The sequence below is a fragment of the Dryas octopetala genome, chromosome 1 (assembly GCF_963921425.1).
Source record: "Dryas octopetala chromosome 1, drDryOcto1.1, whole genome shotgun sequence".
Taxonomy (NCBI): domain Eukaryota; kingdom Viridiplantae; phylum Streptophyta; class Magnoliopsida; order Rosales; family Rosaceae; genus Dryas; species Dryas octopetala.
This window is the reverse complement of record NC_141366.1, coordinates 17,412,239-17,426,043: the sequence shown is the minus strand read 5'-3', so window position 1 is coordinate 17,426,043 and position 13,805 is coordinate 17,412,239. Positions and strand designations below refer to the sequence as shown.

Below are 13,805 nucleotides of genomic sequence, written 5' to 3'. Positions count from 1 at the left end.
AAAATACGGAAATTTTGAATGAAACTTCACAATATGTTTATTTAACATATTATCTACTACATTGATAAAAAACATTGAAAAAAACCAAATTATATGGTAGGTTTCATGTGATATGTGATGAATATAATGCGCGCAGGAGGCAAATACTGTTAAATAACATTAGTATATTCTTTATACTCTATAATCTTTACATTAAATCCTATATACTCTATATACCCTAATATTCTATATACCCTAATATTCTTTATACTCTGTAATCTATATACTAAACTCTATATACTCTATAATCTATACTTCATATTATTTATGATATGATATAAGATATTAGGGTTTAGGTCCTTTAGGGTATTTTTAATTATTTTTTATATAAAAATATATTAGAGTTTAGAATTTAAAAATAACTAAACGAAGCCTCAAAAGAGCTAAACGAAACCCCAAACTTTTTTTTTTCCTTCCAAGATAAAGAATATTACTATTTGTTTGTGTTACTATATATTTTTATTAATGTACAAGCATTTAGTAGTTATAGTAATCTGGGTTTTCTTTCTTGTTACTTTTAGATTAATTTCTATTATTGTTTGTTTTTGGCATCTGATTTTCTGGGTGTTGTTAAATTAATCTTTAATTTAGTCTCATAATTTTAAGAAATTACTAATTAGTTGGTGAAGAGGTTTTTTAAATTAATGTTGACCAAATATGGCCATAAGCCCATAAATTCATAATCTATGTGCTGGCCAAACTACTAAAGATCAACACCCAACAATATCACCTCTAGTAGATTAACACGTAGCCACCAACTTTTGGCATCTGAAGGGTACTAAGTCTAAGTGTCTAACTTTATCTTTTTTTTTTTTTTTTTTCTCTTTTCTTTTTTTCCTTCCTTTCTTTTCTTTTTCTTTCCTTCACTTTCTTTCCTTTACCGTGACTTTTCTTCCCTTTTTTCTAGGTCTGCTGGGACACTCTTCTCTCTCTACTAGTCCCAGGCTCCCAGCCCATCTCTCTTCTTCCCTCTCATTTCTCTCTCCCAGCCCAGTCGCGCGCATCTTTTTCTTTTTCCTCCTTCATCCTTCTCCTCTTCTTCCTCTCCTTCCCGATCTCTTCTCCCTCCCTCCCCGTTGGCTGAGTTTATTTTGGTTGTTTTTGGACTGTTTTTTACAGGTTTGCTGGGTTTATTTTGGCTGGGTTTGAACGATTTTTTAGAGTGTTGCTGGGTTTGGACTTTGGACAGAGAAGGAGAAGATCGACGGATAGAGAAGTGATGAGCGAAATTTCGACAAATTTCGGTAAATTTCGGCGAAATTTCCGAAATTTCGAAAATTTCGGCGAAATCTTCACGAAATTTGGACGAATACTTGTTAAAATTTCCTTACCTCTAAAAAACGAAATTTTATTCCTTGATTGATTCCAAATTGTCAATTGTTTTACATTTTTTTTTTTTTCTACAACTAAAATTAAGGGCCTAATTTAGATTTTCGTCCTTAGGCCTTCCACAAGTCAGGACCAGCCCTGCCTTCTCCTTGTATCGACAACCTCACTCCCAGCGGCATCTTTTTTTTTTTTTTCATTTTCTCTCTGTCACTCTCTTTCCATCTCTCTCTCTTTCACTCTCTTTTCTCTCTCACTTCACTACTCCCTATGTAAAAGAAGATAATGATAGTAGTGGAATCACAGGAAGCAAAGCTAAGCAACAACAAACCCACTTGGAATTTGTGGGGATCACCCAAAACATATAGAAATCACACCAAGATCTCTAGGATCTTTGAATTTTGATTTTTTTTTTTTGTCTTCTTTTTGCCCTCCAACGCCGATTCAATTCTTAGAATTTGTGGTTCTCAAACTCATGTCATTTTCGACGCCTATTCAATCCTCCTACCACTCGCTTCCGCCACTGCCGTCGTCGTCTGTGAAGCACGAATAAGCTAGTTAGGTCGCATATCCCTTATCGGATACATAGTTGGATACGATACGCACGAATACGCCTCAGATACGTATCTGGGTAAACTAATATGTATTTGACTTACAGATACGTGTATCCAATTATCTCGACACGAGTATCCGAAAAATCGAATACGTTTCACTGTTAATTAGATGAAGAATTGAGAGAGGCTACACAAATTAAGAGGAGAAAAGTAGCTTTAATTGAAATTCGAAGAATACGAAGAGGTTGCCAACCTTGCCTTTCCTTCCGCACTTCTTCTTCTGTATCTAGCTTCTTCGATCTTTACATATTATATAAAGATGCCCAATTGCCCACTCATCAGATTGAATTGCACACTCGAACAATGACCTATTCTTCTCATCTTCTGGTGTTTCTTCTTTTATCGAGCTTTCAAGCGACGAATATGTTCTGTTTTTTCACTTTTCAGATATTATAATCAATTAATTATTATTACTATATCATTGTTGCTAATATTAGTATATCTTTGCATATCAAAGGCAATCTGATTTTGTCAGTGTTTGTTTGCTCAAAATTCATTGTTTATTTTTTTGGGTCTCTGAATTTTCACATATTTGGAAATGGGTATTGATAATTTCTTATTTTTCCGTGATGCTTTGATCTTGGTCTTTGTTATTTCTTCGTTCTGCTAGATATTTTGAAATATGTATCTATCTGAATAGTTACATAATTTGATTATAATAGTATATCACTGTTGCTACTTTCCACTCTCCAGAATTGATTATCTTTCTTTATGTTGCTTATATTGTATAAATTATTCATGTTCAGAAAAATGAGTCATCCAGATAATAATGCAAATACTAATGTTAATCCTATTGAGAATACTAAAACTGAGGTAGATGATCATGCCCCACTGTGGAAGTATGTTAAAAGGTTTGAAAAAATAAGAAAGGGACGAGGAAATACTATGTTTGAATGTAATTTTTGTAATAAAACTTTCAAAGGATCCTACTCCAGAGTCAAGTTTCATTTGTTGAAAATGTCGGGAAATGAGATCGTATGTTGCACCAAGGTTATTGATGAAGTTTATGCAGAAATGAAAAAACTTGTGAGAGAATGTAGTACAGGTTGAAAAGTGCAACTCCAAGACAACTTTCTTTGCCCAATACTGGTTCTTTGAGTTATTCTATGCCTATGCATGTTGTGCAAAAGAAGAGAAATGGAATGAATAGGCCCCCGATAAATCTTTTCAGAAAGAGGCTAGAGAAGAATGTGATGCAGAAGTTGCAAGGATGTTTTATACAGGTGGATTGTCCTTTTACTTTGCAAGGAATCCACATTATCGAAACTTCTATTTTTGTGCTTCTACGCTTCCAAGATATGTTCCATCAGGTTACAATGCATTAAGAACTACTATTTTGCAACAAGAGAATAGCCACATTGAGCAGTGTTTACAACCAATTAAAAGTACATGGAGCACTAAAGGTGTAAGTGTGTGTAGTGATGGGTGGACAGATTCACAAAAAAAAAACCACTTATCAATGTTATGGCAACTTGTAAAAGCAGGCCTATGTTCTTGAAGGCAATTAATTGTGAAGGAGAGTACAAGGACAAACATTGTATTTCCAACTTCCTTATCGAATCCATTAAGGAAATTGGCCGGTTATCAAAATGTGGTTCAAATAATCACTGACAATGCACCCATTTGTAAAGCTGCTGGATTACTTGTTGAGGCCAAATATCCCAACATCTTTTGGACACTATGTGTGGTTCACACCCTTAATCTTGCTTTGAAGAGTATATGCTGACTAAAACAAAATGATGATTAGTATGATGAATGTAGTTAGATATATTTTAGAAATTTCTACTGATGTTTGGTTCATAAAAATTTTATTGTGAACTATAGTATGAGATTGGCTATGTATAAGGACCACTACAAATTGAAGATGCTCTCCATTGCTGAAACAAGGTTTGCTTCTAAGCCTTTTATACTTGCTATTTTTTTCCTTTTATTTTCTCTTTTGTCAATTTTGACTTTTGAGCTATGCTAACTTTCAATTTTCAGGTTTGCTTCAACACTTGTAATGATTAGAAGATTTAAGGAAGTAATGGAAGGTCTACAACAAATGGTGATTAGTCCAAACTGGTCTTTATATAAAGAGGATGATATGGGCAAAGCAAATGCAGTGAGGCAAAAGATATTGGATGAATACTTTTGGGATGAGATTGATTATATACTTTCCTTTACAGCTCCTATATATGAGATAATTAGGATGGCTGAGACAGATAAACCATGTCTTCAACTATTTTATGAGTGGTGAAATACCATGATAGAGAAAGTGAAGGCAGTTATCTATAGGAAAAAGCATAGGCAACTACATGAACAAAACAACTTCTTTTATGTGGTGTATCTCATTTTAGTGGAGCGATGGACTAAGAGTAGCACACCACTTCATTGTTTAGCTCCTTCTTTAAATCCTAGGTAAGTATTATGTGCTTCTTTCCTTTTAAAGTCTTTAAAATTTACTTTTAATTTTGTGATTATAATTTTATAAAATGATATCATTCTTTACTTTTAGGTATTATAGTCCAGAATGGCTTCAAAAGGATCCTAGCCGCATTGCTCCACACCAAGATGCCAAGATTACAAGGGAAAGAAAAAAGTGTCTTGAGAAATACTTTTCGGATCAACAAACGCGCTATAAGATATATCAATGTGGAGCATGCCTTTTTTTCAATGTGCTTGAATGACTTTGGAGCTATTGATGCTATGAATGATAGGTTTCACATGGAACCAATGATGTGGTTAATTGTCAATAGAGCTTCCACACCAACTATCCAATCCATAGCTTAATTCGAAACTACTTGGACAACCTTGTTCCTACTTGTGTATTGTGAAAGGAATTGGAGTACGTATAGTTTCATTCATTCGTAAAGAAGGACCAAGTTAACACCACAAAGAGATGAAGATTTGGTATTTGTGCATAATAACCTTCGTTTTTTATCAAGGAAGAGCTCAAGCTACAAAGAAGGTGTTACTCAAATGTGGGATGTTGGAGGAGATAGATTTGATAACTTGGGTGAAGAATGTGTTAGGATGCTTGAAATTACTAGCCTTTCTCTTGATGAACCATCATTGGAGGTTGCTTTATTCATTGAATATGAATATTGAAGTTGATTAAATTTGGATTTGGATGATGAATTTGAATTTTTATGTTATTTAAAATATGTTTTAAATTATTTATATTTTTATTATTATATATTAATATGTATTTTTAATTGTCGTATCCATGATATATCGTATCCTAGTTTTTAAAAATTTGTTGTAAGAAGAGGGAGGTGGATGGGTTGGGTTGCCAGCGCAGAGAGGTGTAGGAAGGAGATTTGGGGGCTGCAGGTTGTTGGGCTGTTTTTTGTTTTTTGTTTTAATTCAATCTTCTCTTCTTTTTTTTCTTTTTTTTTTTCTTTTTTTAAAGGTTTTCTTATGATTTTTTGTCTGTGGCTATTTAATTTTAAATGGCAAGTAAACATTAGTGGTGGGATTTCTGTATGCCGTATGCCACATCACTGATAATACATTATCAGACGTAAGACTGAAGCCCAATGCTCGGAGTCACCGCCAAATGCTTGGAGTCTTGACCAATGATGGAAGTGCTCGTACTCCTGACTAATGGCTTATGCTCAGCACCCGTATTTATGATCTCATGTAGCCAACCATACTTTACCTTTAGTGGAACTCTCTCCACCTGTATGGGTTGCACGGGAGAGGGATGCATCTATTTGTGCACACCATTGCCAACACATGGCGCCTCTTCAGGTCAAAACAGCTGGCCAAGAAAGTGACGTCAGCTGTCAGCATAACTATATTATAAAAGGCACCTCCCGCCATGTGTCACTCATATATTGGAGGGTCAGACCAGTCCTTTTGATTTGACTTAAACATTGGAAGGTCAGACCATTCCCTCTGGTCTGATGTGGCGTTGACTACTCACCCACTTTTGACCATCAAAACTCCCTAAATCTGAAAATATGAGTGGTGGTAGCGGTATGACAGCAATGGTTTCTGTTTAGCATTGTTTGCTATTGCAATGCCAATATGTAATATGCAGGTTAATGAATGCTACATTATATTATATCACAAGCAAAAAAAAACGGGCATGCTTATGGCAAAAGAAGAAAAATGATAAGAAGGAAAACAAAAAAGATTACATTTTGAGAATTACGGAAACAAGAGCCTGCATCATTACCGACCTTTAATGTTACTTATTGTCAAATCGTTAACAGAATATAATCCTTTTGGAATAGATGGATCGGCACCATTACATGAATTTTTTCTGAAGACAAATGCAGGCTGCTTAGGAGATGGAAGAGATGCTTCACCACTCAACATGAAAACAACGGCAGACATGGTTGGTCGGTCCATTGCATCTTCTTGCACGCACAATAGCCCAACTTGAATGCATCTCATGACTTCATCAGGCTGATATGACTCAAGTAATGAATCCACAATTTCTAAGACCCTGTCTTCACTCCACAGCAGCCAAATCTGTAGTTAACAGTTAAAAAAGGGATGAATAAGTGATAACAAAGGATAGATTTGTAAGCAAAACTTGTGTTACTTACATGTCCTATCAAGTTCAAGGAATCATCCTTCTGAAAAGAACCATTGTTTTTCTTGCCACTTATAATCTCCAATAATATGATCCCAAAGCTAAAAACATCTGATTTCATTGAAAATCTCTCAAACACTGCATATTCTGGTGACATATAGCCACTGCATATGAACAAAATAATATGTTACAGCCAAAGAATACTAAAATGAATATGAAAGGTCACACTATGGTAATTTATTCCAAGAATTTTGAATGCAAGTAAGATTCTTACTATGTTCCAACAATTCTGTTCGTCCTATCTTGCAGTTGGTCCCCTAGGAATATCCTGGCCATGCCGAAATCTGAAATTTTTGGGTTCATATCAGCATCCAGAAGGACATTGCTGGTTTTTAGATCTCTATGGATAATCCTCAGTCTTGAGTCCTGGTGAAGATACAGAATTCCACGAGCAACCCATTGATAATCTCAAAGCGCTTTTTCCAATCCAACAGGGACCTTCTTGTGTGATCTACACCAAGATATTTGGCAATTATGTAAATAAATGTTGTACCTTTTGATAAGAAGTTTCAAATATATTCTCGTCGTTTCAGAAATAGCATAATGAAATTAATATTTCTTCCAGACCCACCAAAAAGAAAGGAATCCAAGCTTTTGTTCGGCATGTATTCAAGGATCAACAACCTTTCTTCTCCTTTTATACAGCAGCATAAAAGTTTCACAAGATTCCTGTGTTGTAGTCTAGCTATCAGCACAACTTCATTTTTGAATTCTTCAATCCCTTGTCCTGAAGTTTTGCACAATCTTTTTACAGCAATTTTTTGTTCATTTGGTAACTGTCCCTGAGAATGTGATTTGGTATTCAGCTTTCACACAACCATCACTTTTGAGGAGCAATTATATTGTTATTAATGAAACATTCAGACCCTCAGAGAAACAGAACAAGAGTAATTTTTACTAAAAAGAAATCATTCAATTATAAAATGTTTAGGATATCGAAAATGGACTTACCATATAAACAGAGCCAAAATCACCTTGACCAAGTTTATTGACAGGAGAGAAGTTGTCTGTGGCTGCTAGTAGTGTGCTCAAATGAAAAAATTGCAAATCCCGGTGGCTCTTAGTTTCCTCAAGTTCATCTGCCACCAAAAAGTCTTTTCTATCAGAAAAAACAAATTATTTGTTTGACGTTATTGACAATCCTGCTACTTTGAATTTGCCCCAATATGGCACATTTTGTCAACTCAAGTTTAAAGGCGGCATTATTCAATTATTGATATCTCTACTTTCATGATGTAGAGACTATGAATCAATCATTGATACCTCTACTTTCATGTTCCATACATAAGATAATTGGTGACTAAGTTGAAATTCAAAACTCCTCAACTGCCAAAATGGACCTAGTCTACAGGTAATTGTACATCTATCTTAAATATTGAGATTAATTTTACCATATACTTTGATCTTCACCCACTTTGGGCATACCAAATTCCAAAATACCGGTAGGTAGAGTTTCCAGGGCTGAAGAAGCCTAATTTGAAGTTGTTTTCTTTGGACACCAAAAGGTCACCATCATCCTTCACATGTTGGTTCCATCTTATGGTGTCCCTGGATGTGCAGAGTGGGAAGAGAAGGAACACAAGCAAAGCATTCAAAAACATTTTCTGGGCATCTGCATGTATGATGAATAATCAGTGATGTTTGTTGGGTACATTGAATCTGTGATATTTGTATGATCTTGTTGACAATTCTACTACTTTGAATTCAACCCCACACGGCACATTTAGTCGATGGCGCACGACAATTAAATATCTAAAAGTTGGCTCAACTCAAGTCTTTGTAACTTGTCTGTTATGTTGACTATGACTCAGTGACAAAGTTCAGATTTGGTTAGCACTGCCATCGCAGCATAGCTAAAGTAGGAAAACCCCTTCTCTCCATTAATCGGTTGCACCACCTAGCCCAGACGGCATGGAGTACAAACTGCACTTCAGTATTGCATCTGATAAATATTTAGAATTTTAGATACATATATTAAAATATTGGACTGAAACAGGGGAGTTTTTCTGGTTTTTTTTTTTTTTTGGGTCGAAAAAAGCTAAGATATGTACATTTTTCTGTTTAGCTTATCTATTCAATATGATTAGATTTAACTGTAATATTTCTAGTACGAGTGATGGCATTGCAATAGTTAAATACTTAAATGTCCCTAATCTGTAAATATGAGTGGCAGTTGTGGTGCGAAAGCAATGGTTTCTGTTTAGCATTGTTTGCTATTGCAATACCAATATGTCATATGTAGGTGAACGAATGCGACATTATATTATATCACAAGCAACTCAAACGGGCATGCTTATAGAAAAGAAGTACATTGATAGGAAGGAAAAAAAAAAAACGATTACATTTTTGAGAATTATGGAAGCAAGAGCCTGCATCATTATCGACCTTCAACGTTACTTATTGTCAAATCGTTATCCGAATATAATCCTTTTGGAATTGATGGATCGGCACCATCACAAGAATTTTTTCTGAAGACAAATGCAGGTTGCATAGGAGAGGGAAGAGATGCTTCACCACTCAACATGACAACAATAGCTGACATCGTTGGTCGGTCCATTGTATCTTCTTGCACGCACAATAGCCCAACTTGAATGCATCTCATGACTTCATCAGGCTGATATGACTCTAGCGATGAATCCACAATTTCTAAGACTCTGCCTTCGCTCCACAGCAGCCAAACCTGTAGTTGACAGTATCATTTGAAAAAAACAGGGATGAAAATGAGTGATCACAAAGGGTAGATTTATAAGCGAAACTTGTGTTACTTACATGTCCTATCAAGTTCATGGAATGATCCTCCTGATAAGAACCATTGTTTTTCTTGCCACTTATAATCTCCAATAATATAATCCCAAAACTAAAAACATCTGATTTCATTGAAAATCTCCCAAACACTGCATACTCTGGTGACATATAGCCACTGAAAACGAACAAAATAAAACATTACAGCCAAAGAATAGGAAAAGTAATATAAAAGGTGACATTATGGTGAATTATTCCAAGAATTTGAATGCAAGTATGATTCTTACTATGTTCCAACAATTCTGTTTGTCCTATCCTGCAGTTGGTCCCCAAGGAATATCCTGGCCATGCCGAAATCTGAAATTTTTGGGTTCATCTCAGCATCCAGAAGGACATTGCTGGTTTTTAGATCTCTATGGATAATCGTAAGTCTTGAGTCCTGATGAAGATACAGAATCCCACGAGCAACCCCATTGATAATCTGAAAGCGCTTTTTCCAATCCAAGAGAGACCTTCTTGTATGATCTACACCAAGATATTTGGCAATTATGTAAATAAATGTTGTACCTTTTGGTAAAAAGCTTCAAATATATCCTCCATAGTTAAAGAAATGGCATAACCAAATTAATCTTTCTTCCAGACCAAAAAGAAAGGAGTCCAAGCTTTTGTTCGGCATGTATTCAAGGATCAACAACCTTTCTTCTCCTTGTACACAACAGCCTAAAAGTTTCACAAGATTCTTGTGTTGAAGTTTAGCAATCAGCACAACTTCATTTTTGAATTCTTCAATCCCTTGTCCTGAAGTTTTGGACAATCTTTTTACAGCAATTTTTTGTTCATTTGGTAAATGTCCCTGAGAATATGATTTGGTATTCAGCTTTCACATAATCATCACTTTTGAGGAGCAATTATATTGTTATAAATTAAACATTCAACACTCAAAGAAACAGAACTAGAGTATTTTTTACTACTTAGAAGAAATCAGTCAATCATGAAATGTGTTTAGGATATCTAAATTGGACTCACCTTATAAACAGAGCCAAAACCACCTTGACCAAGTTTATTGACAGGAGAGAAGTTGTCTGTGGCTGCTATTAGTGTACTCAGATGGAAAAATTGCAAATCCGGTTGGCTCCTAGTTTCCTCAAGTTCATCTGCCACCAAAAAGTCTTTGCTATCAGAAAAAGAAAATTATTGTCAACATCATTTTCTCCTCATGTTCTAACCACATTTCATATGATGTTGAAAATGAAAATTCTTCCCAAGGCATATGGATCCTGTAACCTGTTTAAGTGGTGTACTTTAATATGGTTTACAGAGCGCACAGCCGTTATCATCAATGCCATATATACTTCCATGAGCACCTAACTTTTATTAAGAGAACCAAACATTGGATTATATTTGTTTCTCTATCTTGGAATATATACTCCCACCTTTGCATATTGAAGCTGAACAATTCAAAATAGATGAGTACTTGGCATACCTTTTGTCTTCCTCTTTTTTTTAAGCCACCAACAGGCAAACATAATGATTACAACCAATGCCAGTAGAAAAGACAATATTGGAATAGCCAGCATGCCCCTCCTTCTGAAAAAACCTTTTGATTTTCTCGTACTCTCAGCTACATATAAGAATGGGACAAAGGATTAGATAACACAGAGAAAGAGAACTGACATGGACACCAAAACCATTCCAGTAAGTTTCACAAATTCTACAATTCTGTGCAGTGGACAAGTGAAATTATTTGAGGGTAAAAGAAACTACGAAACAGATGTTCTGCTAGATCAAATTACTAATGGATTCATAGTCCAGCCAGAAAGTTTAACAATAACAATTAAGCTGGAGCAAATATCAGCCTCATTATAACCCACCATAATTGTTTAATCTAGCAGAAGTCAACTATAAGAAGTAAACAATAAATTTGAAGAGACATTAAATCCTCATAACATTTTTTAAGATGAAGTTCCTTCCTACACAATCATGTTTGTTGCATTGGAAATGACATTATCATAGTTAAAAGAATTCATAATTTTCATTCTGAAAAATTTATAATTGAATTTTTCCTTGGTAAGCAAAGTACTATAACTTTCTAGCAAGAAAAAAGTAGTACCTAACTCAATTGCATCCACACGAACATATAGATCTCGTCCTACCTCTGTGCGCACTAAAATGTCCAGCAACTCACCATACCATGCCAAGCAATTAAATTGTCCTTGAGATTGTATGCTCATACATGCAGTGCATGAACAATTTCTTAAGCACTCCTGCTTGCACTCCTTGGCACTCATCCTTGTTTCCAACCGCGCTGCTTTCGATGTGTCTGGATCTTTCACCCGTGCCACCGTCACAAACCCATCTCCATTCCCACACTTTGACACTCCAAATCGTTTACTCACACATCCGTCTGAGCCATTTCTCTGATTCCAGTCATTGAAAGATTTTGGTTCATACCCAGGTAGGCACTCACATTCAAAAATATTAATATTGTCAGCGGTACATTTGCTGTTGGCACCACACTGTCCATACTTGTCACACCGGTATTTTGGTGCAGTCCAGAGGAGCTGCCATTGATGTTTGACATCAATCCATGTTAGGTAATCCAGCAACCCAGAATCCTTCAACACAACTCTTACAAATTCAGTCGTGTTATCAGTTTCAAGGAAAAAATATACTTCATCAGGAGTAGTGCCAACATCACGCCATGGCCCTGGATCAATTCGCCAAAACGGAGTCAAACCTTTATACAGAAAATATTCCGGCGTGGCAGACTGATTTGAATAGAGCTTAAGGGTATAGTCCCCTGTTGCAGGGTCATCTTGTGACTTCCAAGATGTTAACACCCATTCTAGCCCTGTTTTCAAATTCAACCCAACTTTCATTCCTGGGAGTAGAGTATCAGTAGGATAATCAAAACTTTGCCATATAAAGCTTTCACTGTTGTTGTCTTGGAACAGAACTAAATTTCCTGTATCTAATAGCTGAGCTGTGCAAGTGCTTGTGGTTTGTACTGACACATTTGTGGACCATATAGGAGTGTTCTCCATGTTGTAAGCATAAAGAACCAGTTTTCCATACCTGTTGATCGTAAGGACACCGGAGGTATCATTGATCGGATTGTTTCTGTTTGCAACCCATACAACTGTTTTCTCTGATATTTGAGCATACCAAATTCCAACATACCGGTAGCTAGAGTTTCCGGGGCTGAAGAAGCCTAATTTGAAGTTGTTTTCTTTGGACACCAAAAGGCCACCATCATCCTTCACATGTTGGCTCCATCTTATGGTGTCCCTGGATGTGCAAAATGGGAAGAGGAGGAGGAACACAAGTAAAGCATTCAACAACATTTTCTGAGCATCTGCATCTATGATGAATAATCAGTGATGTTTCACTCAGTTTTCTATGTCAGATGTTGGGTACATTGAATGCTTGATATTTATTTGATCTTGCTGACAATTCTGCTACGTTGAATTCAAACCCACATGGCATATTTGGTCAATGGTGTACGACGGTCACATATCTAAAAGGTGGCATTTTGGGCTAGCCTCAAGTCTTTGTAACTTGTCTGTGATCAGTGCCGGTCCTAAAGGGGGGGCACCGAGTGCGACCGCCTAGGACCCATTTTCAAGGAAGGCCCACAAATTTCTGTATATTATATATATATATATATATTTAAAAACAAATTTTTAGTGTTAAAAAAAAATAATAATAAAAAATAAAAAAAAAAGCAAAGCTATAAATCTACTTGCCTACAGAGGCCCAAATGGCCAAATTTAATGTCAGTAGAAAGAACTACACAGAAGCTCAATGTTAATGATCAATTAATGTGATTTAGATTTCAAAAAACAAAAATTTAGAAACTTTAAACGTACGTCTGGCCCTTCATCCTTCTATTTTCTCAAAGAAAGAATAAGTTTTACAGCGATACAGTCTTTACGTCTTCCGCCTTAGCGATAATGTTTTTGCTTCATTAAATAATAGATTTGAACAGTTAAAAATATATGAAGGTATTTTTGGGTTCTTATTTAATTTAAAGAAGTTAACTGAATTAGATGACAATAAATTAAAAAATTGTTGTGTTAACTAAATTGGATAGTTGGATTTTATTGAAGCTAATGGAAAGAGTGTGATGTTGCTGCTATTTTTCTTTTGTCAATTTATCATAGCTAATTTGAAATTATTATTGTTGATTTTGTTTCTAGAAATGTTAAAAGAAGACCTTTTGTTAATGAAAGTATTATAATGCATTGATTTCAAATTGTCAATTGTCAATTGTTTTACAAAACTTTTTTTTTTCTACAACTAAAATTAAGGACCTAATTTAGATTTTCGCCCTTAGGCCTTCCAAAAGTTAGGACCGGCCCTGTCTGTGATATTGACTATGACCTCTACTTCCACGGTCCACGTAACACGATTGATGATTAAGTTGAACTTCAAAACTCCTCCACTGCCAAAATGGACATATTTTTTCATCTCCGATTACTCGATAATTTCCACAA

At 35.5% G+C, this 13,805-nt stretch overlaps 1 protein-coding gene and 1 pseudogene across 2 annotated transcripts; one reads left to right on the top strand and one right to left on the bottom strand.

Annotated features, from left to right (window-relative positions):
• The first annotated feature begins 2,936 nt into the window (after positions 1 to 2,936).
• On the top strand, positions 2,937 to 5,069 carry LOC147298682 (uncharacterized; annotated as a pseudogene).
• Positions 5,070 to 8,810: 3,741 nt separating this feature from the next.
• LOC147298681 (G-type lectin S-receptor-like serine/threonine-protein kinase RKS1) lies at positions 8,811 to 12,707 on the bottom strand. 2 transcript variants are annotated; one of them, XM_086236092.1, is made up of 7 exons: positions 11,420 to 12,707; positions 10,793 to 10,930; positions 10,336 to 10,478; positions 9,952 to 10,162; positions 9,597 to 9,834; positions 9,337 to 9,487; positions 8,811 to 9,247 (listed from the first exon to the last, which is right to left on the bottom strand). In XM_086236092.1, exons 1-7 carry the CDS (start codon positions 12,651 to 12,653, stop codon positions 8,945 to 8,947), a joined length of 2,418 nt encoding a protein of 805 aa, XP_086092218.1. In that variant the 5' UTR covers positions 12,654 to 12,707; the 3' UTR covers positions 8,811 to 8,944. The 2 variants fall into 2 exon arrangements, with proteins under 2 accessions (XP_086092218.1, XP_086092221.1); XM_086236095.1 differs by having other exon boundaries at positions 10,336 to 10,463; positions 11,420 to 12,706.
• Between the last annotated feature and the right edge of the window lie 1,098 nt (positions 12,708 to 13,805).

Bases quoted from the DNA above. Each gene is read 5' to 3' on its own strand.
- LOC147298681 (XM_086236092.1), bottom strand. From the start codon at position 12,653: ATGTTGTTGAATGCTTTACTTGTGTTCCTCCTCCTCTTCCCATTTTGC. The intron at 10,931-11,419 runs GTACTACTTTTT...TCTTATATGTAG, and splicing joins TGTGGATGCAATTGAGTTAG to CTGAGAGTACGAGAAAATCA. The intron at 10,163-10,335 runs GTGAGTCCAATT...TCATATTCTCAG, and splicing joins GTTTTGGCTCTGTTTATAAG to GGACATTTACCAAATGAACA.